Source organism: Dunckerocampus dactyliophorus, chromosome 21 (assembly GCF_027744805.1).
Source record: "Dunckerocampus dactyliophorus isolate RoL2022-P2 chromosome 21, RoL_Ddac_1.1, whole genome shotgun sequence".
Lineage (NCBI taxonomy): Eukaryota > Metazoa > Chordata > Actinopteri > Syngnathiformes > Syngnathidae > Dunckerocampus > Dunckerocampus dactyliophorus.
Window position 1 is genome coordinate 16,941,313 of NC_072839.1, and position 27,998 is coordinate 16,969,310.

The following is a 27,998-nucleotide window of genomic DNA, read 5'->3' on the forward strand; positions in this document are numbered from 1 at the left end:
CTATACAATTTTATAGAATTTGATCAGAACAACTTGTTCTGTAGAACTTTGGCAGTGAACTTTATAGAACTTTCTATTGAATTTCGATAAAACAAAGTGATTCTTTAGAATTCTATAGAAAGGTTTGAAGAACAGAAAGTGACACATTACTTCATCTGGACAGTTCTATAGAATTTGACATGACCAACAAAGATAAGCAGCTGCCATATTTTTTCAAATATGTTCAGCTTGCAGATGTTCCCATAGTCAAACATACATGTAACATTGGCAGACTGGAGCAGAAACATATTCATTTATTAATTGCAAACCAGCAAGAAAGAAATTAAACTTGGGTGATGTCATTCAAAATGGTTTATTATTACAAATTTGAGTTGATACAACAGTAAAAAATTATATATAGCAGAATCATATGACAACTGGATGGCAAAGGCAGCTCATAAATTCTGGAAGTTATTTATCAAGTGTTGATGTTGTAACATCGTGTTCATGAGAAAAACAAAAAAACATACAAAACATTAATACTTTATATTAAACATACTGTCAAACTGGCATCATCGGTGTCACGTGAGACGGTAGCATGAAAAAGCAGGGTTGCTGTGTTGCCGTTTCTGTGGAACATCAAGGCTTCTTGGTCAGTCTAGAGTCGCTTTGTATGTTTTCGTATACTTTGTTTACCATTGGCCATTTTCTGTGTGTGCTTCTTCCCTCTGAGAACCGAGAACTTTCATTGGTTCAAACTCCGGAAATACGTATCGACCAATGAAAACGGTCGGCTGAAACAGCTTTCTTGCAATGCGCGGGAATAGCCATTGTCTCTTCCACAAAGAAGATCGCATTCACGAAGAAGACTGGCACGCTTATTTGATTTGATAACTCAAGCGTGAGACATCTGTTGTGAAGTTTGTCAGCCTAATACGATGACCCGAATAAAGTATGCGAATGAGGTCGAAATAATTGAGACCAGACATATATTACGGATGAGAACTGCGATCGCGAGGATATGAATGGAGACGACTGAGAAGCTGATACGGAGGTGCAGATCCCTTCGCCATTAAACAAGGGCAAGAATCAACATAAATATGCTGCAAGAATCCTCAGGTTTGTTTGTAAGTATTACCACCGCTTTTATTTTTCTCTGTATTCAAAATAGATATTTAATTTTTACATTTATGGTGGGCCCAAAAACATTACTCTTCTAACACAGTCTATGTAGCCCAACAGAAACTTTGTTTGCATGCATGTTAGCATTTCACTCAAAAAATATTCAAATTAAATTCACTGCCTCCTATTCTTTTTCAAAATTTAACTATTCTTGTAATTTAAGGGTGGATTCACAAAAACGTGTCTATGAATAAATTTTAAAAAAGTCTATGGTGTATTGTTTTCTTACCTCTGCAGGAGGTTATGCTTACAATACATAACATCATACTTGTATTTTTGCACAGCCTGAATGCCCTCACTCAAGCCTTCTTGATTAAAAGCATAAAAGTACATGTAGTCAGTATATAAGTTAAGTCTGTGTTTTGCATTAAATGTGATCTTCTCTATTGAAAACAGCAGTGAATTCCAAGTTTGTATATATATATATATATATATATGTGTATATATATATGTGTGTATATGTATATATATATATATATATATATATATATATATATATATATGTATGTATATATATATATATGTGTGTGTGTGTGTGTATATATACATATATATGTGTGTGTGTGTATATATACATATATGTGTGTGTGTCTATGTGTGTATATGTATATGTGTGTGTGTGTGTGTGTGTATATATATATATATATATATATATATATATATATACGCGTGTGTGTATATATATGTATGTATATGTGTGTGTGTGTGTGTGTGTGTGTGTGTATGTATATACTCAAACTTGTCTATAGCGGCCACTAGAGGGAGTCTGCAAAAGTGGCCGCTATAGACAGGTTGGCGTCCAGTTTGAATGTTGACCAGTAGAGGAAAAAAAAGAAGAAAAAAAGGGAAAAAAATAATGTTGACCAGTAGAGGGCACTGCGGATAAAAGTTGTACAGCACTACTCGGCTTGTTATTATCATGGTTCATGGTTTTAATCCTGAACATGCATATGAGTCAAACAGTAGCACATCACATAGTACAATTCACAATTTTGCATGTCCAAAAAGGAGTAGGAAGAAGCAAAGCTTATTTAATCCTACCCCTCATCAGTTTCACATCAGTTGCAATACATTTATTCACCTCTTGTTCTTCCAAGTGTACTTTGTAGGTCTACATGACAATATAGTGCAATCATAACCAAGGTTTTTACTTACTAAAAGGAAGCTAGAGGCTTAATAATAACTGATAGAATATATCCACGACCCACAGAACAAAGCTGTGCTAGTAATGTCTTATGCTTGTTTTTAATATTTTACTTTTTATACGGCAGAGTGTCATTACAGGTTTAGTTCATCAGGAAGTGACGGGAAGTGACGGTGGGCGTCCCGAGCAGGAGAGCTAGGCTCAGTGCTAGCTGTGAGTTTGGAGAGAGTTGGGAAGTGTGTTTATGTTGGCGTGGATGTAAAGTCCTGCAGTGTTCTCCGCTCTTAATAAAGCCATTAAAGTGCATCGGCGACGTGAGTCTCTCCTTCCCCACAACAAGCGGCATTACAGTATTGACCAGTGCACACCAGGAAATAAACGGTGTCATTTCTTACAGGCATTGGCTGGACAGCTATGTAGTGGGGCTTGTTTAACCTTTGCCTTGTGGGCAAGCAGGAAGGAGAGACGATGCTGAGAGATGTGTGTGTGTTCTGAGCTGCTGTCTGGTGGCCGCGTTCAATAACTAAAGTTGGCAGAAGCAACAGGAGAAGTTTCCTTCTTTGCTTCGGAGCTGAATAACACTGACAAGTTAATAGACTAGTAGCGAACGGAAAAGCAGGCTTTGTTTGTGTCGAATACAGAAGATGAGGACTTTGATGGATTTGTGGATGAGGATTGATCAAAAATAACGTGAGTACATTCTAAAATACTTCAATTAAGTACAACCAAACTCCGTTAAACGGAACACCAGAACAAGCAAAAGTATTAATGGTCAGGAGTCTGAAGGATCTGGAGAAACTAATATAATACAATTGTCTTATTGATAATAGCTCATGATTGACCTCATGATGATGGTAGCTGGTTAACATATGTAGACAATAAACTACTACATTTCATAACACATACAAACAATATTGGAGGAAGACATAGACCCAGACACAAACTTCTTTTCTCATATCAGAAATGACTGCTGCTACTATACAGATGAACAATACAATGACAACTTTAATATAGGCAATAAGTTGTCAATCATTCACATTAATAGTAGAAGTATGTATGCAAATTATAATAATATCAAACAATACTTGAGTCTCTTTAAGGAACCCTTTAAAATAATCGCTATTTCAGAAACTTGGATTAATGACTACAAAGGCGTGGACTTTGAGCTGGAAGGTTATGACATGAACTGCGTCAATAGGAACAACAAAAGTGGAGGAGGAGTGGCTGTGTATGTGGATAAAAATCTGAATTATAAAGTAGTAAAGAACATGTCAATTGCTATTGATAACATTCTAGAATGCATAACTATTGAAATCAGTAAAGAGAAAAGTAAAAATGTACTAATAAGTTGTATATACAGAACACCTAAGTCTAGCATTGAAATATTTGAGGATCGGATCAAAGCAACATTCACAGACATTAGCCAAAAAATAATCTTTGTATGTGGAGATTTCAATATTGACCTTCTAAATTCAAATAACCAAAACAGAATAGATAACTTTATAGATACAATGAACAGTTTAAGTCTTTATCCAAAAATCACCAGGCCAAGCAGAATTACAGATCACAGCGCAACATTAATTGATAACATATTTACCAATGATTTCGATAAAAAACACGACAAGTGGACTGTTAATTAATGATATTACTGACCATCTTCCGGTGTTTACGATTTATAATGAAAACTACAAAAAGAGAAAGAAGGACGATATCAGGACAGTCAGAAGATCACATACAGAGGAAAGTATTAGTGCTGTTAGGAAAGATTTGGAAAAACAAAGATGGGAGTGCGTATATAGTGAGAATGATGGTCAGGGCGTACAAAAACTTTCTTAATATTTATATGAAGTGCTATAACAGACATTGTCCACTGAGAGAAGTATTTAATAAGCAAAGGAAGAGAAATCAGCCATGGATGACCAAGGGACTACTAAATGCCTGTAAGAAGAAAAATACACTATTTAGGAGATTTATCATTCAAAAAAACTAAAGAAGCAGAAAAAATATATAAAACATACAAAAATAAATTAACAAACATCCTGAGAGTGTGTAGGAAAGAATATTATAGTCAATTATTAAACAAGAATAAAAACAACACTAGAGCAACATGGGGCATTTTAAACAGTATTATACGGAACAGTGCTAAGAAAGACTACTTATATATAATCTTATATAATATAATCTTTATTTTATAGATGGAAATGATAAATATGATAATGTGAATCAGGTAGTTGAAAAGTTCAACAATTACTTTGTAAATATTGGACCGGAATTGGAAACAAAGATCCCAAATGACCCACCAATAGAGGAAAGAAATGAGATCATAGACAAGAATCCCAATTCCATGTTCCTCACTAACGTCACACAAAAGGAAATCATAGATATTGTCAATAAATTCAAAGCGAAAACATCAACCGATTGCAACGGAATAGAAATGGAAACGATAAAAAGGGTTATAAATGAGATTGTACAACCGCTAACGTACCTTAGCAACCTATCATTCCAGACAGGTAAATTCCCAAATAAAATGAAAATAGCTAAAGTAGTTCCAATCTTTAAAAATGGAAACAAACATCAATTCATAAATTACCGACCAGTGTCCTTACTGCCACAATTTTCCAAAATCATTGAAAAAGTATTTAATAACAGGTTGGACAATTTTATAAACAAAAATGAGTTACTCACGGACAGTCAATATGGATACAGAAGTAACATTTCAACTTCCATGGCACTGATAGAAATTACAGAGGAAATCATCAATGCTATAGATCACAGAAAGTGCACTGCTGCAGTATTTATGGATTTAACAAAAGCCTTTGACACAATTAATCATGATATTCTAATCACTAAACTAGAAAGGTATGGAATTAGAGGGTTAGTCTTGAACTGGGTTAAAAGCTACTTACCTGACAGGAGGCAATATGTGAAGCTAGGAGAACATACGTCCGAGGAGTTAAACATATGCGGCGTTCCCCAGGGGTCAATTCTAGGACCAAAACTATTCAATCTATATATAAACGACATCTGTAAAGTCCCAAGAGACCTAAAGCTAGTACTATTTGCAGACGATACAATCGCATTATGTTTTGGAGACAGCACACCAGAGCCAGTACAACAAATCACAGATGAACTAACTCTACTAAAAAGATGGTTTGATAAAAACAGACTATCCCTGAACCTCAGTAAAACTAAAGTAATGCTATTTGGTAAGTGTAAAAAGGAAACGTACTAGCAAATACAAATTGATGGTGTAGACATTGACAGGGTGAACGAAAATAAAGTTCTCGGGGTTATAATAGATGAGAAGATGAACTGGAAATCTCACATTAAAAATTTAAAACATAAAGTGGCAAGAAACACCTCAATACTGAATAAAGCTAAATTTGTCCTTGACCAAAAAGCACTACATACGCTCTACTGCTCACTGATATTACCATATCTAACTTATTGTGCCAAGTTATGGGGTAATAACTACAAAAGTGCACTTCAGCCACTAACTGTGCTGCAAAAAAGGTCACTCAGGATCATCCATAATGCTGCTTACAGAGAACATGCACTCTTTATTTATAAAATCACAATTATTAAAATTTGCGGATCTAGTAAACCTTCAGACGGCTAAAATTATGCATAAAGCAAACAATAACCTTCTACGGAAAAATGTAAAACAATTCTTATCAACAAGAGAGGAGAAATATGATCTGAGAGGAAAATTTAACCTAAAACACCTATATGCACGGACAACACTGAAAACTTTCAGCATTTCTGTATGTGGAATCAAGTTGTGGAATGGATTGAGTAAGGAACTCAAACAATTCAAGATTCAAGATTCAAGAGAGTTTTATTGTCATGTGCATGGTAAAACAGCAGTTATACCATGCAATGAAAATCTTATTCTGTTCATTCTCCCAAGGAAAAGAAAGAAAAACACAAGAAAGAATAAGAACATAAGAAACATAAACACATATACATAAATACCAAGAAATTAAGCAACAACAACAGAAGAGACATTAATGCAAGTAAATAATACAAATAAATAAATAAATAAATAAAGTGCTATGAGTGTGTGTTGCGTGTGGCGTGTCTGAGTGCTTCATTGAGAAGCCTGATGGCCTGTGGGTAAAAGTTGTTAATGCACAACAATGAGCGATTTTAAGAAAAAGTACAAGTTGTTGATGTTCACAAAATACAAAGAAGAAGAGTCCTGAACCACTGTGTACATACAATGCAACATCTAACCACTACTATACTGACTATTAACTCTTCATTGTGGTGAGTACATGGTCTGTACTCATTCATTATCAATCAAACACTTCTTCAATCATTCTATCAGTTATTATTAAGCCTGTAGCTTCCTTTTAGTAAGTGAAAACCTTGGTTATGATCGCACTATATTGTCATGTAGCCTTACAAAGCATACCTGGAAGAACAAGAGGTGAATAAATGTATTGCAATTGATGTGAAACTGATGAGGGGTAGGATTAAATAAGCTTTGCTTCTTCCTACTCCTTTTTGGACATGCAAAACTGTAAACTGTATTATGTGATGTGCTACTGTTTGACTTATATGCATGTTCAAGATGAATTAAAACCATGAACCAGTTTTGCTCCCGCTGCCGCATGCATGCTAGCGTATGTTTTTTTTTTTTTTTTGTAACGTTGCTGGGAGCACGTCCTGTTCCCAGCCTAATTTGCGGTAATGTTTTGGTGCAAATGCTCTTAAAGTTACATGTTTGACCAGGAAATAGCAAGCTCAAAAGAAGACTTTTATGTGGAACAACTGACAGTTTGTGTGGATCTTGTGAATGATTGTGACTGAGCTAGGACTCAGTAATTAAAGTCTACACACTGATTGATTGAAAAACGAAACTTTTTCGTGCATGAAGCTTCTACTTGAGTTGGTAATTTGGCCACTATATGCAGTCAGATATTGACCAAGGGAGACAAAATGGGTGGCCACTGGCCGCGTTGGACAGGTAACTGCTATACACAGGGTCTATAACATGTAAATTTGCTGCGGGGGATTTTTCAGTGGCTGCTATAGGCAAGTGGCCATTCTATAAATGTGGCCGCTAAGACAGGTTTAAGACTAAGACACATATATATATGTATATGTATCTATATGTGTGGATATATATATATGTGTGTGTGTGTGTGTGTGTGTGTGTGTGTGTATATATATATATATATGTGTGTGTGTGTGTGTGTGTGTATATATATATATATGTGTGTGTGTGTGTGTGTATGTATATATATATGTATATATATATGTATATGTATATATGTATATATATATGTATGTATATATATGTATATGTGTATATGTATATATGTATATATATATATATATATATATATATGTATATATATATATATGTATGTATATATATATGTATATGTGTGTGTGTGTGTGTGTGTGTGTGTATGTATATGTATGTGATTAATATATACATTTTTACCACAAGTTCTATATTTCACATATAGCTAGCATTGGGGAACTGGCGCCCTACCGAAAGGCAGCTGAGCTTGGGCGAGATGTGCTTCTCACTGGAGATATTGAATATGGACGAGGACAAGGGCTAAGCAGCCAAAAAGGTTATGGGAATCAGAGACAGACAAATCAGATGAAGAAGCAGTTTTGTCATCCAGGCAACAGGTACATCACTTTGACATGTGCATTTGTAAAATTTGGTAACCAATTTTGTTCTGATTTTGATTCAAAAAGTCTGCAAATAGGTGACTGACATTCTTAGAACACCCCATTCAGAGAAAATAGAATCACCCATTATCTCCTCGTTAGACATCATTTGACATGGGTCACTCTGGGTATACATAGGGGTGTTTTCAAATGTGTCCAGGACCTATTGCCAGGCTTGTTGAAGGTGGACCATACACTTGCAACACACAAGCATTGATGTTGTGACAGTGTTGTTTACACTGCTGCTTCTTGGATTCATCTCCGAACAGTGATCACCATGCCAACGGAAGCGCTGTTTATAATAAATGCTCTGCCCACAATGCAAGCGTTTTGTTCACAGCGATAAAGCCAATCCAGTACTTAAAATTGTTTTACTTTGCCAATTTTAGCACAAGAAGAAGGCCACAAGAAATGCCGTCAATGAAGAGGCTAAGAATCAGCTTATGGCAAAAGTTGCCCTTGTAAGTACAATTATCTACATGTCGCGTAATACTTGATTTAGCCATGAAATATATATATTTTATATCATTTAATTTATGTTTTCTTTCTAAGAAGCGCAGGATGATGCTCATGATCTGCAGGTACAGCATTTGAGAGCAGAGAATCAGACTCTGAAAAATGTCTTGGCTGTCGTGAATGGTACGTGTAGATTTTTTATATTTGGAAAATGAACAAAACTGATCAAAGGATAATAAGATTATATGATAAAATATGATTATAAAGGTTGGTCATTCATCCAGGAAAGAACAATCGTAATAAAATAAATCTGGACAGCTGGATATGTGATTCAAATGACTGACGTTGCAGCACCTACCTGGTGCCTTTGCCTTTGACAGAGTGGTTTATGATGCTACAACTCATGGATAGATTGTCTTTAATTTTGTGGCAAGAGGTTAATCAGCTTGTGAGCAAGGGATCGGACCATGAAGGGAGGCAAGAATGGCCTACTGTACCCGCCCTCCAGATGCCAACTCCATTTAGGAACAGCTCATTCCCACCCGGGACCCCAGCTCTTCAGACGACATCTGTAAGGTCCCCACAAGGCAAGCCATCGTCACCATGTAAAACAAAACCTAGAGGAGAGGCCATACCTATTTTATGTCACTGTTTATACTTTGTAATTATTGTAAATAAATAAATGCAAGATCATTTTTCTTTTGAATATCATGTTGCAGTTGTTCAATTTGATGCCTTAAGAGCATATGGCACGTTAAACCTAAATCCTCAACAATTTTGTCTCAAGAGTTCTAATGTTTCCCTTGATGGTGGTAGTACATAACGATTTAATAAACTACAATATAACTTCAACTAAAATATTTGTTTATTTCGTAAAATAATGAGGATTTGCCACTGAATTTGAGGATTTCACTGTTAATGGTCCTTAATTGCTTATGGGGATCACAGTACATTTCTTGGACCCAGCTAAAATGGTGGTAACTAGTTCAAGGAAAGCATGGTCCAGCTCTGGCAGGAAGATTGTCTAATGGACAAGTATATATTCTTTATATATAGGCAACAACTTCTTGATATATCAAGAAGTCTACTTCTGTATATTTTTTTAAGCTATAGCTAAAAAAAAATATTAAAGCTATAGCTTTTTTAAAAAATTCGAGAAGTAGAACAATTTCTTTAGGACAGTTCTTTAAGACAATATAGAACTATAGAGTATAGAACTATCTCTACAGACTATCTTTAGAACATAGTTCTATAGAATTCCGGTCCTAAAGTCCCTATTGAATTTTCTATGGAATGTTTCTGTAGAATTTCTTCTTGGAATGTTCTATAGAAAATTTTTAGCAGGGACTGCAGTTTTTCTCTCAACCAGTTTCTCCAGCTGTTGATTTAATTAATGAGCTCCTTCCCTCAAATTGAAGGAGGTGTTGATCATTAAAATCGCCTGCTTTAGTGACCGACTGGAAAGAAAACCTGCAGTGTCTCGGTCCTCGTTGGCACGAGTTAACGCCTAGAAAAGCACATTTATCTTTGAACTCGTCCTTTGTTTGACTCCTGTGCGCGTGTGTGTGTTTGTATGTCCTAAAGATAGTGCACAGCAAGAGTTGCACTATCTCTACTCGTGTTATTCTTATTAAACAATCACTTCTTACAAACGGAATTACTGTACTCATCGGTTGCAGTTGAGCGTGTTGGTGTAATGTCACACTACCACCACGAGAGGGAGACAGAGCTTTTCAGAGAAACTGAACTTCAAACGTACATTTTTGGTTCATTTTGATCACTTCTGCCCTCGTAGAATGTGGACATGAACCCGTCAGAAAAATGAACGAAAATGATCTGGGAATTAATATTTTACAGCAACCAATAATGTGCTTCAATAAATTTGATTTGGTTTTCCAATTTTGTGAAACTCTTTGTTTTACAGTGGGACAGGAACGTAACAAAGTAATGCGGAAGTCACTGACTGAAGAAAAATGTTTTTAAAAGAAGGGAGAAAATGTTTAGTGTAAAAAAGCTTGACAGTTTGTATCCAAGCAGTATAACCCAGCGACAGTCCAACAACAACAGTGTAAATATAAACGTATGCATGAGAAGAAAGAAGGGTATCTGACGGTAAGGGGCACTTGTAGCTATGCCTAGCCTATTGTGTGGACGCCATTATTGAACAAACACTTCAAAATGTACACAACGTCAGAATTTTTAGGTATTGGGTAAACATCCTCAGGTAAATAAAATATGCACTCTTATAACAATATGGGAAGAATCTGCTAAGGGCAAATGTGATTTTAAAAAAATGTAAATAGCAATTTGCCATAATCATAGTCATTAACGATGAAAACAGTAGTTAAAATGCAAAATAATGTGTTTCAAACTGGTGTGCCCTCCCAGGCTGCTGTGCGTCCCTCCTCCAAGAACAAACGCTGCATTCATCCCCTGCAGACTGCTCTCCCTGCTTGCAGACTTTTGCAAAGCAGTCCGGCCAACAATGAGGAGAGTGTGCGCTGCTTTGTGTGCACGCTGTCTGCAGCTCGCCTTCCTCCTCACTGGAATCTGTGCGCAGTCCCAGCACAGGTACAATTAAGCATTACTCGCAGCCTGGACGCTTTGCAAGTGTTATTATGCACATTCTCACACTTTCTCCTCTTCTAGACCATCTTTTACATGCGGGGGGAACCTCACGGGAGAGTCGGGAATCATTGGGAGCCAAGGATACCCAGGAGTTTACCCCCCTAACACTAAATGTGTGTGGAGGATCACAGTAAGTGCATTTTCATGATTTCTACGCATGCTGATTAGTCACTAGTACATCTCTTATAGTGGTCATAAAGTCAATGCAAAGTAGATGAAAGATGTATCATGTTGTATCAAAGAGAAAAGTAAAACATGGATCTAAAGTACACCAAAAGCATTGGAATATTTATTATGATTTGTGCTTTTCATAATAATAGTGTTGGGAGTAATGGCATGAAAACTATTGTTTTCGAGTAATGAGTAAGCTAATGTAAGCTTTGTTATATGTTTATCAACCATCTAGATGTCTCTTCAGCCACCATTGTTCAGGAAGCTAAATAGCTCGTCAACAAGAGTTTTGGTTTTTGCTAATCAACAAGAGTTGTAGTGTCTCAATCTCAGGAAAACATTGCCCCCTAGTGTTTTTGGCAGAGAAGTGCAAGTCATGAACTTTCTTTGTAGCCTTTTTACACAATAACAAAAATGATATACAGTAATAATATCGCAGTGGCCGACTGAATCCTTTGAGTTTTCAATATGTGGCCTCTCAGTGGGCACCCCTGTGTTCTAACAATGGTACTGTTGGCACCATGCCCCCTGCAGGTCCCAGAGGGGAAAGTGGCGGTGCTGTCCTTCCGCTTCCTGGATCTGGAGAACGACAGCCTGTGTCGCTACGACTACGTGGACGTGTACAGCGGCCACGTCAACGGCCAGCGGCTGGGCCGCTTCTGTGGCACCTTCAAGCCGGGGGCGCTGGTTTCCACGGGCAACAAGATGACGCTGCAGATGGTGTCGGATGCCAACACGGCCGGGAGCGGTTTCCTGTCTGTCTTCTCTGCTGCGCAGCCGCACGAGAGAGGTAGGCGTGGCTTACCATAGCGTGTGCTGTGTTGTGTTGAGTGTCAATCATGTTGGCCGGGAATGTGCTCAGTCAGAATACATTGGAACCCGCTTATGTCCACGGCCTGTCTTTGCGGACCAACTCATATAGCCCTTGTACCGCTGAAGTCGACATAAAATGTCACACCCAAAGGGCTCGTTCCGATGAAAAATGGGTCAATTTATGGCGGCATGTGTTGTAGTGTCAGTGATTCCCACAGAAGTACAGTCGTCCCTTGTTTATGGTGGTTCACTGGTTCCAGAATCCGAATGCGATAAGTGTATTTCCGTGAAGTCGGATTCAATATTAATAAAAGGAATATTTTTGTAGTTCTGGCATAGGAAACCTGATTACCATCTTCTAAATATGCTTTTTAACATTATTAGAGCCCTCAAGACATGAAATAACACCCCTATAGTCACCTTTACATTTGTGTTACCCAATATAGTAGATCTAATCAGAGAATATAAGACATGTTAGACATAAATAAGACAACATAGACTCACATGTCAGCAATTCCTTGTCGGTTTTTCTGGAGTGTACGCTTTAAATTGCTATAGCCGTGTCACTGTAAATGTGTTCCCTAGGGAACCTTAGTGAGGAGTCTAGTGCCTATCTCACTGACCAATTACTGACACCTAGTGGCCAATGTAGAATACTACATTCACAATTACAATGCTTCTTCTGCCTTGTATTTGTATTTCAGTTCATTTAGTGAGGTGATTTGCCATTTTATGCTTAAATGCTTCATGTAGGCCAAGAATCATCAACACAAGCAGGTTCCACAGTGATGGGTCTGGAAGAGAGTTGGTCTGCTGAATAAGACGCCAGCATAGTCACAGAAGTATGTCTTCCTTCAATGCAGACACGAGTAGTGTAGTGGTTCACATTGCCCCCTTTAAACAAGGCACTATGTTTTTAGCACAGCCATTAGCCCTCCGCTTTTTCTTCTGCATGCCCCAAAGTTGTCAACTGATAGCAAAGGCGAGACAACGTTTCCAGTCAAAGCACAGACTCATGCTGAGCAGCCAAACCAGTGAAGGCCAGAAGGACAGAGCTTTGGCCTTCAGGCTGTTCTGTTTGGACGACAACAGCAACATCTCCTCTCGCTCGCATGTGAAATTTCTCTGGCATTTATGCGGAGTTACCCCCACCTCCACACCCCACAAGAGAACACACGGTCAGACAGGCTTTTCCTCTCTGCAGGGTCGCAACGTCTCCGAGAGGAATTTTAATAACCGGTTCCTCGTAGCAGAGCGACTGCATCGGGCAGCTGGCCTGGCTCTTCCGCTCAGAGCTTGTTGGCAGGCTTTTTACTCCAAAACCATCACTGGACTCTATTAAGAGTACTTGACTTTACAGCAGGCTTTCCCAATCTGGCAAAAAGAAAAATGTTGCGGTTTATACTTTGCTCCCTCACTCGAACGCGATCTCCAAAAATGCATGAATTCATAAATGATGTCTGTTTCATGTTTCATGACTGTATGGCCTATCATTAGTCCAAACTATTGAAAGACAAGTCCTACGGTGGTATTGTGGTCACTAGGTGGCAGTAACGTTACATTGATGAGACATGACCTTAACCTGCACTGTCACATGACATGTGAATCCAGTGCACTTTATTTATTTATATAGCACTTTTTATAAACACTGTTTCTAAAGTGCTGCACAGACTAGTAAAACCATAAATAGTAAGAAGTCAAAGTACATACAGTAATTCCGGTAATTGAAAAAAAGCTCCATTCTGTGTGGAAGTGGTACGTTTTTGGCTACTTACTTTGTCCTTCTTCCCCACTTCGTTTCAAACGCCTTCTTAAATTTCCAATGAATAAATTGGAGGCTAACTAGTTACCCTGCAGTGATCCCGTAGCCTGCGAGGAAGAGTCACGTGATGTGGTGAATACAGAATACAGTAATCTTCGTTTATGGCGGCTAATTGGTTCCAGACCCAACTGCGATAAGTGAATTTCTGCCAAGTAGGATTCAGTATTAATAAATGGAATATTTTCATAGTTAGAGCATAGAAAACCTGTTTATGATCTTTTAAATATGGTTTTTAACATGATTGGAGCCCTTTAGACATGAAATAACACTCCTATAGTCACCTTTACATTTGTATTAGCCAATATAGTAGATATAATCAGAGAAAATAAGACATATAAGATAACATAGCCTCACACATTTTTTTTCTGGACAGCGTTCTTCCAGCATACTTCTTGCGCTTTAAATGGCTTTACACTCGTATTAGCCAATATAGTGGAGAGAACCTACCTCTGCCTTGTGTTTGTATTTGAGTTCATTTAGTTAGATCATTTAGTCATTTTATGCTTGGAAATGCTTCGTTTTGGTCAAGAATAAGTACAATTTGCTTAAATATATGTATATTTCTTTACTCGTAATAGGCCGTATACAACCACAAAACAGATCAAATCATTTATTGTTTTTGGAAAAATGCGATATAGCGAGGGAGCAATAATCGAACCACACTATTGCGAGGGATGACTGTAAATAGGTGTGTAAAGGTGACTATAGGGGTGTTTATAAATAGGGACTCCTACTTCGTGGACATTAACTTATTGTGGTCTGTTGGGGTCTGGAACCAATTAACCACCATAAACGAGGGATGCCTGTCTTTGCCAAGGATATCACCCCTGGTTAGCTTACAGCAGTGCTTCCCAACCTAATTTAGCATATACTCACCTACGCTGGATTGCTTTTGGCATCTTTAATGTATCAGAGTGGCCCCCCAATCTTTCATTTTTCTGTATGGGGCCCTCGGTGGAAAAGGTTTGGACACCCCTGAAGGAGTACATGTGAACAGGAGCAGGTGTGATGATGCTGTCATGCTCCCAATGACCAAGTTGCAGGCCACTCGTTGCTCCACAGGGGAGCAGTACTGTGGCGGCAGACTGGACAAACCTTCTGGAACCTTCACAACCCCCAACTGGCCTGACAGGGACTACCCAGCTGGCGTCACATGCTCATGGCACATCGTGGCGCCGAAGAACCAGGTAGACGTCTTCTTGAGGAGCCGACATGTCAAAATAAAAGAGCAGTTGTTGACTTTCTGCTCTCTGCTGCAGATCATTGAAGTCAAGTTTGAGAAGTTTGACGTGGAGAGAGACAACTACTGCCGCTACGACCACGTCTCCATTTTTAATGGCGCCGAAATCAACGATGCCAAGAAGATTGGGAAATACTGCGGAGACAGCCCCCCAGCGTAGGTGATTGTGTCACGACAGCTTGGCTGCTTGATGCGGCGATGTTCGTCACGCGTCCCGTTTCACCCCACCTGGTCCCGTCCAGGCCCGTCCTGTCTGAGGGCAACCAGCTCGTCATCCAGTTTCTGTCTGACCTCAGCCTGACGGCAGACGGCTTCATCGGCCACTACAAGTTCCGACCCAAGAAGTTCTCCATCACCACCACGCCGCCCCCCACCACCACGCAGCCTGCCACCAGCAGGCCCATACGTAGGTACCAGCTTTCATCCTGCATCTGGACCTCTTCATGTGCCGCTACGCTGACACACACGTCAAATCAATGTGTGTGTGTGTGTGTGTGTGTGTGTGTGTGTGTGTGTGCGCGCGCGCGCGTGTGCAGCTCTCAAGCACTCAGTGGCTCTGTGTCGGCAGAAATGCAAAAGACGAGGAACGCTGGAGAGCAACTTTTGCTCCAGCAACTTTGGTAAGGACGTAACCTGTTATTTGTTATTTACCTTATTTTGCTATTCTGAATTCTATTCTATATATTTCTAAATGTCTTGCTGAAATGTACAAATGAAATGAAAAACGCCACAATATTTACACACAACAATTCAATTGTCTGGAAAAAAGAAAAAAGGAGCCAGGAAAGCCAACTGAAGCACTCCTCTGCTCCCTTCATCATTTATTGCTGAATGGTCATTCATATCATGAAGGAGATGAAACCATAATGACTCATAACAAATGTTAGTATATACATTTTTTCAATTAGTATTGTATGGTAATATAATACAGGTTTTTTTTGCTCTTATCTTTATATATTCCAGTGTCTCCCATACATTTATTTGTGGTGGCTCGCCACAATTACATTTGGACTGCCACAGAAAGATTTAGCACTCCTTTTTTTTGTTGGCCCTTGCACATAAACACATGATACCGGGACTGTTTGTGTAGTTTGTCGTTACAACTCCGTACGTTACAGTAAACACTCCTTTGTGGCGGTTCCCTGCGATAAGTGAATTACAGCGAAGTAGGATTCAATATTAATAAATAGAATATTTTCATAGCTATGGCATAGGAAACCTGTTTATGATCTTCTAAATGCACTTTTTAATATTGTTTGAGCCTTCGAGACATGAAATAACCTTACATTTCTATTAGCCAATATAGCAGACATAATCAGAGAAAATAAGACATATTAGACATCAATAAGAGAACACGTTAGCAGTTCCTTGTTTTTTCTAGACAGCATACTTCCTTGCAGCTGGGAATGGCTTTCCACTTGTATTATGCAATATAGTAGACAGAAGAAGAGTAAATACAACTCCTGCTGGACCAGCGTCACACTAAATGTCTTCCCAAGGGAACCTTAGTGAGGAGTTCAGTGCCTGTCTCACCGAACAATTACTGACACCTAGTGGCCAATGTAGAATACTACATTCACATTTACAATGCTTCTTCTGCCTTGTATTTGTATTTTACTTCATTTAGTTAGCTCATTTAGCTCTTTTGATGCTTGAAAATGCTTCATTGAGGCCAAGAATGAGTACAGTTTGTTTATTTCTGTACTATTAATAGGCCATATTCAACCACAAAACAGCCGTCATTGATTAATGAACGTTTGAAAACTCGCGATATAGAGAAGGAGCCATATTGCGAGGGACAACTATACTACGTACAGTAGATGGCATCGTGACTCTACTTCCATATGATGATCGTGTCTTCCTGCCTGATGAAAAGATGATTTGCTAGCAGCTGAAGGCGTCTGAAAGGCTGTGATGTTACTCGTGGCGTGTCAAAGCCTTGCTGTTAGAGAGGAAGGTTGAAGTACAGTAACGCTGCTGTGCCTTTCCAACCTGATCAATGACGCCAATTCACACTCTCATGTTTACCTCCCTGAGATGCTGACCACATGACTCGCGTTGGCATTTCACTGGCATGGAGCGGAAAGCCAAGGGCGGCTCAGGTCGTCCTTGTGCCCAAAAATAGTCTGAAGTCATCAACACTTGATGGAACTCCAGTGGATAGAGGTTGTTGTTCAAGCTGGGCTTTGCTGCGTGCAAGAAGAAATGCGACGAGCTTCCTCATTCCTGCCAGGAAATGAAAGAGCAGGCGTGCAACGTCCTTGAAGGGTCCTGCATCACCATTGGTCTGCTGTGTACTAGTCACGTGACCCACGTGCATTATAAGCCTCATCGTCACATACTGGATCATACCTGATATCATGATATCACCTTAGATTTCACTGTACAGTACAGTGTACATGCAGGATTCCCTGCAGGACTGCAATGTATCTGTGGCGTTACGTATAGCTGATGTCATTTGCATAATTGGCCGTGCTGCAAAAGTAGTTTTTTCCCTTCCTGCACGAGCTGCTTCACAGACTCCACGACACCGCGCGATTCACTCGCTCAACCTGCCAGTTTCACTGACTCGTGCTTGCTCTCGCTAACTCACAGGTGCTTGACAAAGACTCAAGATTCACTCATGAGTTGATAAAAACTGCAGTTGTAGTGACTCATGGGTGCTCAATGAAGACTCCAGTTTCACTGACTCACGGGTTGTCAAAAGCTGCATCACAGACTCCGCTGAACGAACGATTCACTTGCGCAGCCTGTTTCACGGACTCTCCACGACGACTTGAGTTGCACCAACTCACGGGTTAACAAAAGCTCATTTTTTGTGACTTGCATGTGCTCAAAGAAGACTTGAGTTCCACTGACTTATGGGTTGATGAAACCCCAAGTTTTAGTGACTCACAGGTGCTTGATGAAAACTTGACTTTCAATGACTCTTGGGTTGATAAGGACTCGAGTCTCACTGACTTACGGGTTGACTAAGCTGCATTACAGACTCCACAGAACAAACGATTCCCTCTCGCAGCCTGCAAGTTTCACGGATGCTCGACGAAGACTCGAGTTTCACTGACTCACGGATGCAAGTTGTTGTGCTTGTGAGAGTCTGTGGCGGGTGAATCGACTCGAGTGAGTGACCGATATGTGGAGTTGGCATGACTCCTACCAAATAGAAATATAATGTAAGATAACTAGCACTCATATATATATACAGTGTATATATAGTGTAGTTATTATTATTATTATTATTATTATTATTATTATTATTATTCCAGTATAGTTCATGTAAGACTATTCATAGTCTGACATGATGCATGTTTGTGTGCATTTAAGCAGAAAGTTGTGTAAAGTTTTCCGACGTGTGCGTCAAACAGCGATCACCGGCACGGTCATCTCGGCCGTGCCGAGAGGAGGCAGCGTGTCGGCCACGGTGTCCATCATTAACGTGTACAAAGAAGGCAACCTGGCCATCCAGCAGGCGGGAAAGACCATGAGCACCAAGATCCTCATCCTGTGTAAGAAGTGTCCCTTCGTCAGACGAGGTGAGCGCCACGCAACACATAAAAGCAGAGAGAAGTGTCTTCTACATCGCGGCTTTTCAAAGCGAGGCTGGCAGCTTTTCTTGGTTTTTGTCAAGCTGCTGCGCTCACACTTTGACAAAGCGCTGGTGTAAACGTGTTGACTGCATTTCACGCCTCTGAGTTTGCCTCCTCCTGAGGCGCTAGAAAGTTCCCACAAAGACGTGAGGTGAGCGGCACAACTCAAAGCGCGTAAACAGTCATGAAAAAAGAGCAGCAGATGTTTCAAGGTGGCAATCATGCACAGCTCATCTCATGCGTGACCCCTCCCCCCCTCCCATGTGTCCGCCGTTCCGCCGCTGCATTCAGGCTGTCTGTGTGTGACCTCACCAGGCTTGAACTACATCTTCATGGGCCACGTGGACCAGGACGGCCGCGGGACGGTGGGTCCCCAGCACTTTGTCCTGGCCTTCAAGAGCAAGAACCAGAAGGCACTCGGCACCCTTAAGAACAAACGCTGCTGAGAAGATCGTGGACCACGGTCTTTAGATTAGGAACAGATCTTTTCATTCCTACCACGGCATTGTTAGTAAGTAAAACTCTATATTTGCATTTTTCTATCTTCTGTCAGGTATGAACGCCTTCCAAAGTCTCACTGTATTTCACTCAACTGGTGCGCTTGCATACTTACACTCACTCTTTCCAGTCTTCATACTGACAAGTAGCACACAATAAAGGATGAAAGGTGCGAGGAATGGAGTATTGGATACGTGCACGAGGGTTCATTTGTTTCTTTATTACCAAAGCTTTGATGGAACTCCATTTTTTTGCATTGGAATATCGTGAACTGCATTCCTTTTTTTACACCAAATGATGCTGCAAACGGTATTGAATAAAAAGTTGGAAGCAGAATGCACGTGTTTCAAAATGCAGCTGATCAAAAAAGTCTTTTACTTTAAAAAAATTCAGTGCAAAAAATGTTGACGTTTCAAAACGGACAGATACTGTACATGTCACCCTGCCCGCGTTGGAGGTCCAACACGGGACCATCGTAATGTGAAGCGAGAGTGCTGAACACTTGGCCAAAGGCTGGCATCTGTCTCAGAGCCGGGCAATCACGTGACCCGGGTTTTGAAACATCACATGTATTTGCACCATGAAAACATAATTTTTAATCATACACATTTTGCTTACAAATTTATATTCAGTGACATTTTGCGCATCGTTGCATGTGAAAAAACTTCAGTTCACAAAATCCAAACGCAGTGCGTCAATTGAGTGTCTAAAAATAGCTTTGGTAAGAAAGACTCAAATTAATTTTCATATAAAAAATGTCCATTTTTAACAGACAGCTCACTCCTCCCCCTCCAAACCCTGCTGCTAGCTTGATATCGATGTTGTCCTCCGATTTCAGATCAACATTTGCAATAAAAGTGAGCATTGTAATGATTAGCTTAGATTGAGCTCCAGAACCCGCCCCTTCTCTCTTCAATTGCCATTGTTGCCTTGCGAAACAATCCAGGTTTCATCCCTAAATAAGCCACTTATTGTTCAACTCATTGACAGTATCAAATGCACAGCTACTCACCACGCATCAGTGATAAGATGGCATGGGTGTACAACTTTCACTTTTGCGTCTCACGGCGACTATGGTGCGTTCAAGGACTGGCGAACAAAGTGGGAATTCTGCAGAAAAACCATGATCAGTGAAGCATAAAGGGACAAACACGTGAAGACGGTGTGTGCTGCACAGTGGATGAATGATGATCCACTTATGGTGAATGAGATGTTTTCTGCGTGAGAAAAAGGAGACAAATATAAATATATATTTTTTGGACCACAGATCTCGGCAGTGCAATGGAATTATTTTCTGTCACGCCCTCACTTGGGGACAGAAACGTTTTTGCGACCCCCCAATTTGAAATACTGCTCATATCTTGATTTATTTATCTGTCCTGCACAGACTGAACTCCAAAGTGAAAGCAGCGAAATGGAGAGCAGTGAAGCACACAAGCGTATTAAACTGCATGCTGAGTACAACAAATTCATACATGTTGGCAGGTCTGCACTGCTATTGAAAGTCTTTCTTGCCTCTCACCCCCCCACACCCCACTATTTGAGAAGCCACAGTGCAATGGACAGTAGCAAGGAGAAGGAGAAGATAAATATTGTGATTGCCATGTGTGGTCATTGTGCAAGGGCACGACATGGTCACATGACACACTTGAGTAATTAAGTACACGGTGTACGTATTCAAGTGTACTGATGGAAGTATTCCAGTTGAGACAGGTGATGTGTAGAGCGGTATTTACAACATGATTGCCTTTGCTGCGTGCTATTGATTTTGAAAGAGAGCAATCGTGTACGGAAGGAAGACAGTCTGCCAATATGATTGATGGTGTCATGGTGTCCCTAATAAAAGGAGCACAATGATGGCATGTTTGCATAAATGTTTATTGATGTTCGTGTTAGAATATCGTTAGAAAAGCTGGGGGGAGAGTCACTTCCTCTTGGGACACAAACATGAGAATAGAAGCAGACGTGTTAGTGGAGCGGCGGCGAGCAAGGGAGGCTTTCTAGCTCCGCGGGTAGAACATGGCGTATTTGGAGGTCCGGAAGCCCAGCAGGTCCCTCATCTCGTTGCGGAACTTGGAGAGGTCTTGTCGCAGGTCGTTGAGGTTCTCCACGGTGGCCTGGTCCGTGCTCTGCATCTTCTGCCGCGTGGACGTCAGGTAGCGGTGGACCAGGCAGCACATGATCTTCTGGTAGTTCTCATCTCGCTTCTGCTTCAGGTTCTTCCACTCCTGCAGGGGACAGAAGCCGCAGAGATCAGTGTTTGTATCTCTGACATGCACATCATGTGCCCACCTTCAGGCTGTTCTGTCTCTTGACCCGGCCTTTGGATGTGTGCGAGCAGATCCACTTGCTCATGCTGGTGAGCAGGTAGCACACGGTCTTGGGGGAGGGCAGGATGTTGAAGGGGGGCGGCAGCGTGCACTTGTCGTCAAAGTAGCTCAGCCACAGCTTGGCTCGAGCGAACTTCCACTCCTTGTCCTCGTGATTCTGCCACCAAAGAAGAGCGGGACTCAGCTTCCGTGCGGGTCACCAAGAACGTGGAGAAGGTGAGAAGGTCCACTTACGGCGATCTGCCTGAAGCTTTTATGCAGCATGGCCACCAGCAGCTTGGTGAGAACAATCACCACCACGATGTTGTAGGTTCCGATGATCATGGCCCCCACGAAGGAGCGCAGCTCTTCCGTGTAGCTGATGCGCGTGACGAAAAGCGCCACGTGCGCCAGCGAGAAGATGTACCAGAAGAGGGCGTAGCAGGTGCCCATGAAGCTGTGCCGAGGAGGACAAAGACGTCGGTGAAGGCGTCGATCACAGCGGTCCTCTGACGTACCTGTGGAAGGCGTCGTTGCTCTGCTGCTGACAGAAGATGCCCTGGCAATCGCTGGGCGGGTTCTTTTCCGGGTCTTTCTGGTCCTTTCCGTAGAGTTGGGTCAGTCCGATGGTGAAGGAGAAGAGGACGAGCAGGAAGAGGCCCAAGAACTTTCCAAACTCCTGCAGCATCTGACCCATGGAGATCTGGTGACAAGTTCATCACAGTCGTTCACTCACAACAACTCCAAACATTCATTTTCTACACCAAAGACGCTAAAAGCCATCCACTCGATATGCTACATATGCTAGGCTAACACCAAAGCAGTCCAATAAACCTCGCTTTCATGCGCAACACTTTTGGTTTCACAGGATTTCAAAATGTTTGCTAACATTGAGCCTCGCTTTTTGAATAGTGTTGCAGATCACGACGACGACTTGCTTTGTCCTGCACTGTATCCTCCCGCAGAACAAAATGCACTAACTGCATTTTTTATTGGCTGCTAAATAACCCGCCATGGGGCCACAGAAAGGTGGCTGTGGCTGAAGGTGAGAAACACTATTCAATTCCATCTCACCAACAATAACTTCCATCCGTTCCTCATTTAGGATTATTTCACATTGTTTTATGCTTGGAAAATTAAAATTATTCTCTAGAAAAAAGGATTTTGGCTCAACTGGAACAGAAATGGTTTTACATTTCCTACGTTTGGGTTTTCGTTGGACATTTTCTTTCCATATTACCAAAATGTGTGTTTAAAATGAAGTTTGTTGAAAACTGGTAAAAAATGTGATGTTTCAAAACGGACGGATACGCTACACCTAGGTCATGTGACTACACACTTTATACCTGATTGGCTGGCTCTGAGACACGATTGACTGCTTCAGTCTTCATTTCCTGGAAGTGTATGTATGAGTTTTGAAACATCAAAAAAAATAAAAATTCGAAATGTTTAAAAAAATGTTTTACAACAGATTTTTTTTAAACACACATTTGCTTACAAATGCATACTCAGTGACATTTCATGTTACAGTTGACAAAATGAAAGCACGCCTCGCTCTTCTCAACCAGCACAGTAACACCACACATAGATTGCAGTCCTGTGGGAAACACGGAATAGAACTCATTAATAATCCATTTATTTTATATTCACAATGCGCCGGGGGCCAATAAAATGAGCTGCTCGCCAAAAATAGCCCCCGGGCCGCACTTTGGACACCTTTGGTGTGATTGATCTTCATGAGCGTTTGCAGCTATAATTTATCCCACCCACCCCAACCCCTCTTGTGTGGTCGACGAGGAAAAGTCCCCTCTGCCTCCCTGAGGGAAAACATGAAATGTGTGAAAGAAAAAAAAAGGGCAAAAAGGAGATGCAATTTTGAGATGCTGATGGGCTCATGAAGGTGAGAAGCTTCTCTGCTGTTGCTCAACAACACCACAAACTGTCTGTTGGAAGCCCAACATGCCTCACATGTAAGCTGAGCAGACAAGAAGCTCTCTTCTTCTCTTGGCACCACCCGACATGCCCGACACGCCTTCACTTGCGCGCTTTCCAACCTCAGCAGGTGAAGAGAAAACCCTGGCGCCCCGTGGGAGGACACGTGGCCGTTTGTCAGCACCACTTAACGACTTTTCCATTTGGGCCAGACGGTGATGTCACAGGCAGCCAGACATCAACAGCGCTAACTAGCTAGCTGGGTAGTTAATCAGCGTCTGCCTGTTTCACACCCCAACCACAAACAGCCCGAGTTGACGCACACGTTGGCTCACGTCTCTCTGACCTCACCAGCAATAACAAGACGTCTCGTTTACACAGGTTCACCTCATATGACACAGAAGTAAAGCACATAGAAGACTTTAGTCATGTTTGGAAAAGCATAACCTGGGATAGTCATAAGACTGTCGCATGACAAGCACTCCTACTGTAAATGTTTCCTATATGGTGGTGCCTCGGTTAACGTCATTAATCTCTTTCCAGAAGGGCCAATTGAAACCAAAATGGACTGTAACCAAAGCAAACGTTCCCATAGAAAATAATGTAAATCCGATTCATCCGTTCCAGACACCCAAACACCACATTTTATAGACAGTAGTTATAGTTTTACATGCAGAAAATGATGCAAAAATAAAGGCAAATGCACATTTGACATCACTTTTGGCTTGTTTTGTTGGACCCCCCCTTTCCCCCAAAACCATCAATGAACAAAATAAGACAACATAAACACATTATTATGCTGCAAACACAATTTGCAAAAATGTCACAAATACACCAAACTACCTTTTAATATAGAACATTCAAAAACAAAACAACGGCTGGGGCGGTGATTCGGTGGAAGTGCGGCGGCAAGGATGGTTTGACTGTGGGTGGTGTGAACAGGCTTAGCTAAGTTGCATTGCTTATGTTTTGTTGTTGCAAGCAGAAATGAGAGTTATGGATGTCAAATGTGTTGATAGACTGTAGACGCGTGTGTACATCTGAAATGACCACTCTTCTCTTGAAGTCATGACATTGAGAGGCGCCCGTGGCCCACAATGCATTGCTTGATCACGTGCAAGTATCATGAGATTTCGTTTTGGGTTCGTAATCCAGGATGGCGGCATAAACAAACCAGACGGTATTTTGGACGCTAAACAAGCGGGTGAACGCAAGCCAAGGCAAACATTTTTAATGTTAACCAAAAAAACGCACTAACCAGGGCGGATGTTACCCGAGGTAGCAGCATATGTCACTTAAGGGCTTGAGGGGTTGACGTAAAGCACAAACGCATTCCAGGTCATCTTATGGGGTAAAAACATTGAAGGCGTGTGAAGAGTTAAGTGACGTTGGTGCAGCAGCGTGGGCGTTATAGAAAGTGTGAAATGAAAGGTGTTTGACGAGGGTTGCGTAACATTTAGTTGAGCTGTTCTTTCACAGCTTTGTCCTCCTACACGCTGTGGCCTACTGAGGAAGAGCACGCTGGTGTCCTACCTGCAGCGGGCCCAGGATGGAGCTGGTGGTGTACATAAAGAACAGACGCAAATAGCTGAGCACATTGGCAAAGGCAAACAGTCCTTCGGCCACCAGGATGGGATGGAAGGCGTCCCAGTTCTTCCTCTCGGTGTCCCCCATGTTCTTGAACTGCAAAGACGACATTTATTTGAAAAGATGTGAGTTGAATGGTGCAACCATAAATGTTCATACATTTAAAACATAATAAGGACCACAGCACGTGACGTCGCAGAAGCGCTGTCGGAAAAATGAGCTAAAGGAGGAAGTGACGTAGTCCTTGCGAGTGCGCGGGGCCGATTGCGTTCCGGGTACGTATTGCGCAGTGACAAGGCCGAGTGATGCGTGTGCCAGTACCTTGCTGTGGGCTACGATCTTGAGGGCAAAGGTCGCCAGGTAAAGGGAATTCATCACGAAGCTCAGCTGGTTCCTGGACTCCTCCAGGAAGTCCTCCAGACCTTCGTACCACAGACGTTTCACGTCCGACCAAACCATTCCTGCAGCACACACCAGAGTCATGGGTTGGAATATGATCTATCTATCTATTTGTGGTGGGGGGGCATAATCATATTGGATGAGAACACTCATAGCACTTTATTTATTTATTTATTTGTATTATTTATCTGTATTAATGTCTCTTCTGTTGTTGCTTAATTTATTGGTATTTATGTTTCTTATGTTCTTATTCATTTTCTTGTGTTTTCTTTCTTTTCTTGGGAGAATGAACAGAATAAGAATTTCATTGCATAGTAGAACTGTGCACATGACAATAAAACTCTTGAATCTTGAGAATTCATTCTTGTGGAGCCAGGAGAGTCACTTGGCAACCAGAAGCATCTCATTCTGAAATATATGGAAGTAGTGGTTTAGAAGACACACCTATGATCCAGAGGATGAGCAGGTAATCGATCATCTCCAGCGGGGGGCCCATGGTGTTCTTCTTGCCCTCGTTGTAGACCAGCGAGTAGAGGTTGAGCAGCAGCAGGAAGGTGAAGTAGGAGGCGCTGTGGATGATGAACTTGACGAAGGGCGTGTGGATGATCTGGCCCACGCGCGAGCGCGGCACCAGCAGGTAGCACACCGACAGCAGCGGCCACAGCGCGGCCACGCTCAGCACCGTGGAGATCTTCAGGCACGTGTGCTTGCGCCGGTAGCTGGCCGTCTCGCCGAACCACACCGTGTTGAGGAACTGCTGGCAGTTGGACTGGGCCACGAACTGAAAGGAGGAGGTCAGGGCTGTCCCAACACTTTCTACCATTTGTTATTCCTCAGCTTCACTTGACTGGATGACATAGATGCAATCATGCAAGGCAGCTGATGCAGTATTGACTATTCACGGGTTTAAGAGCAACACAAGCCTCGCTTTGGCAGGAAGGAGATTGTGAGCATCGGAGCGCCGCTAAGACTGCAGGAGGCGTGGCTTACCAGGGTCAAATCCTCTCACACGATGGGCTAAATTTGGCTGCCGCTGACCTTCATGTGCTCATAAAAATATCACTGCTGAGTCAGCGCTTTCATTCTATCCATAACGCAACATAACGTTTGTTACTTGTCGAGAAGAAGGAAGGATCTGACCCTACCTCCTACCCTTCTGCTCCAGCAGTCATTTCTGTGCAAGATATCAAATATGACTTAGCACATTGAGCACACGACTGACCTCCTTCTGGTTGTACTTGATGGCCAGTTTGAGGCGGCTGAGGTTCATGCGCTCCTCCAGGAGACCCCGCTTGTCTACGAGATCCTCGCTGGACGTGTGGTTGAGGATGACCTCCAGCTCCCTGGAGTTCCGAGCCTGAGCCAGCAGGTCCTTGGCGAACATCTTGCACTGCTTTGCCAGCTCCTCGTAGTCGTTCCTGCACACGTGAGACCGCCGAGCGCCGTTTAGGACGCCTGCCAAGCTTGGACAACACGTGCAGAGAAACGCGCGGCGGCACCTGAACTCCACTTCCACTAGGCTCAGCTCCTTCAGGTCTGTGCTCAGCTCGAAGGCCCTGAGGATGGGGTCCTCCTCCGTCAGCATGATGAGCGAGGGGCTGGCCAGGCAGCGGTAGATGTCCAGGCGGAACCTAACATGCAGGAGAAGAGGAGGTGAGGCCAGACCTTTGGAGCATTGGGAAATTCCCAATTCCCCTGCATGGGCCACTAAATCACTCATGAAGGCTCCAACCCTCCTAGCAACTCATTCACAGATGTTTTGCAACATACCTGAGATGACAAGAGCACCAAAACACTGGTGTCACACGGGGGACAAGACAGGTAGTGATACTGTTGTACTATAGGCGTACTTGTATGCTAGCTTTGGAGTACTGATACTTCACTTTATACTGCAGTGCAGTGACTACAAGGCTCATTTCATATATAAAATATTATAAATAATGTTTTTTAATGTAATTATACATTTTATTTGTTTATGTATACATATCAAGAATTATTTTATTGTAATTATTTTTTAAATAATTTTTAGACATTTTTGTATAATATATGCAGATTTGATGTGGGTTATAACTAATATATTTTATTTATATGATATAAATATGTATTTATACATTTCAAGACTAATTATTTTTAAATGCTCAATATTTATTATGCAATTCATGAGTTATTTATTAAATGTAATTTTTAGCATAATGTATGTATACTGCATTATATGTGTATATTATACTTTCATTTTGATATCATGTCTTCATATTATCTATGTACATATACACATATACAGTATAATACATTTGTAAAAACTATTGTGAAAAGATGTAATTGTGTTTTTAAAATAATGAATTATTCAATCTAGTGTTTAATTCAATGAAACCTTTTTTACTGTGGTATCTTGTATGTAAGCTATACTGTATGAGTATGTCACGTATCTATGTATGTTATATGTGTATGTTAAATATGTATGTATGTATATTATGTAAGTATGTATGTTATATGGGTATGTTAAATATGTATGTATGTATATTATGTAAGTATGTTATATGGGTATGTTAAATATGTA

The 27,998-nt window shown here is 41.2% G+C and overlaps 2 protein-coding genes across 11 annotated transcripts in view; one reads left to right on the plus strand and one right to left on the minus strand.

Moving 5' to 3' along the window:
- The first annotated feature begins 792 nt into the window (after positions 1-792).
- On the plus strand, positions 793-27,426 carry pcolce2b (procollagen C-endopeptidase enhancer 2b). Of its 3 annotated transcripts, XM_054764889.1 has the most exons (13): positions 793-1,106; positions 7,786-7,957; positions 8,389-8,460; positions 8,552-9,042; positions 10,844-11,026; positions 11,105-11,213; positions 11,789-12,044; positions 14,952-15,076; positions 15,149-15,285; positions 15,372-15,535; positions 15,666-15,749; positions 18,495-18,662; positions 19,032-27,426. In XM_054764889.1, the coding sequence occupies exons 5-13, from the start codon at positions 10,941-10,943 to the stop codon at positions 19,160-19,162; spliced, it is 1,260 nt and encodes a 419-aa protein (XP_054620864.1). In that variant the 5' UTR covers positions 793-1,106; positions 7,786-7,957; positions 8,389-8,460; positions 8,552-9,042; positions 10,844-10,940; the 3' UTR covers positions 19,163-27,426. The 3 variants fall into 3 exon arrangements, with proteins under 3 accessions (XP_054620864.1, XP_054620866.1, XP_054620865.1); XM_054764891.1 differs by lacking the exon at positions 18,495-18,662; XM_054764890.1 differs by lacking the exons at positions 793-1,106; positions 7,786-7,957; positions 8,389-8,460; positions 8,552-9,042 and having other exon boundaries at positions 10,978-11,026; positions 14,933-15,076; positions 15,149-15,289.
- Positions 18,988-27,998, minus strand: part of trpc1 (transient receptor potential cation channel, subfamily C, member 1) — a 52,593-nt gene continuing 43,582 nt past the window's right edge. For all 8 annotated transcript variants that reach the window (XM_054764880.1, XM_054764886.1, XM_054764885.1 and 5 more), the window contains 9 exons: positions 26,941-27,072; positions 26,664-26,859; positions 25,886-26,222; positions 25,364-25,503; positions 24,989-25,138; positions 22,042-22,226; positions 21,779-21,980; positions 21,507-21,701; positions 18,988-21,442 (listed from right to left, as the gene is read on the minus strand). In XM_054764880.1, coding sequence (XP_054620855.1) covers positions 21,215-21,442; positions 21,507-21,701; positions 21,779-21,980; positions 22,042-22,226; positions 24,989-25,138; positions 25,364-25,503; positions 25,886-26,222; positions 26,664-26,859; positions 26,941-27,072 — 1,765 coding nt within the window. In that variant the 3' untranslated portion in view covers positions 18,988-21,214. The remainder of the gene's footprint in view (positions 21,443-21,506; positions 21,702-21,778; positions 21,981-22,041; positions 22,227-24,988; positions 25,139-25,363; positions 25,504-25,885; positions 26,223-26,663; positions 26,860-26,940; positions 27,073-27,998) is intronic.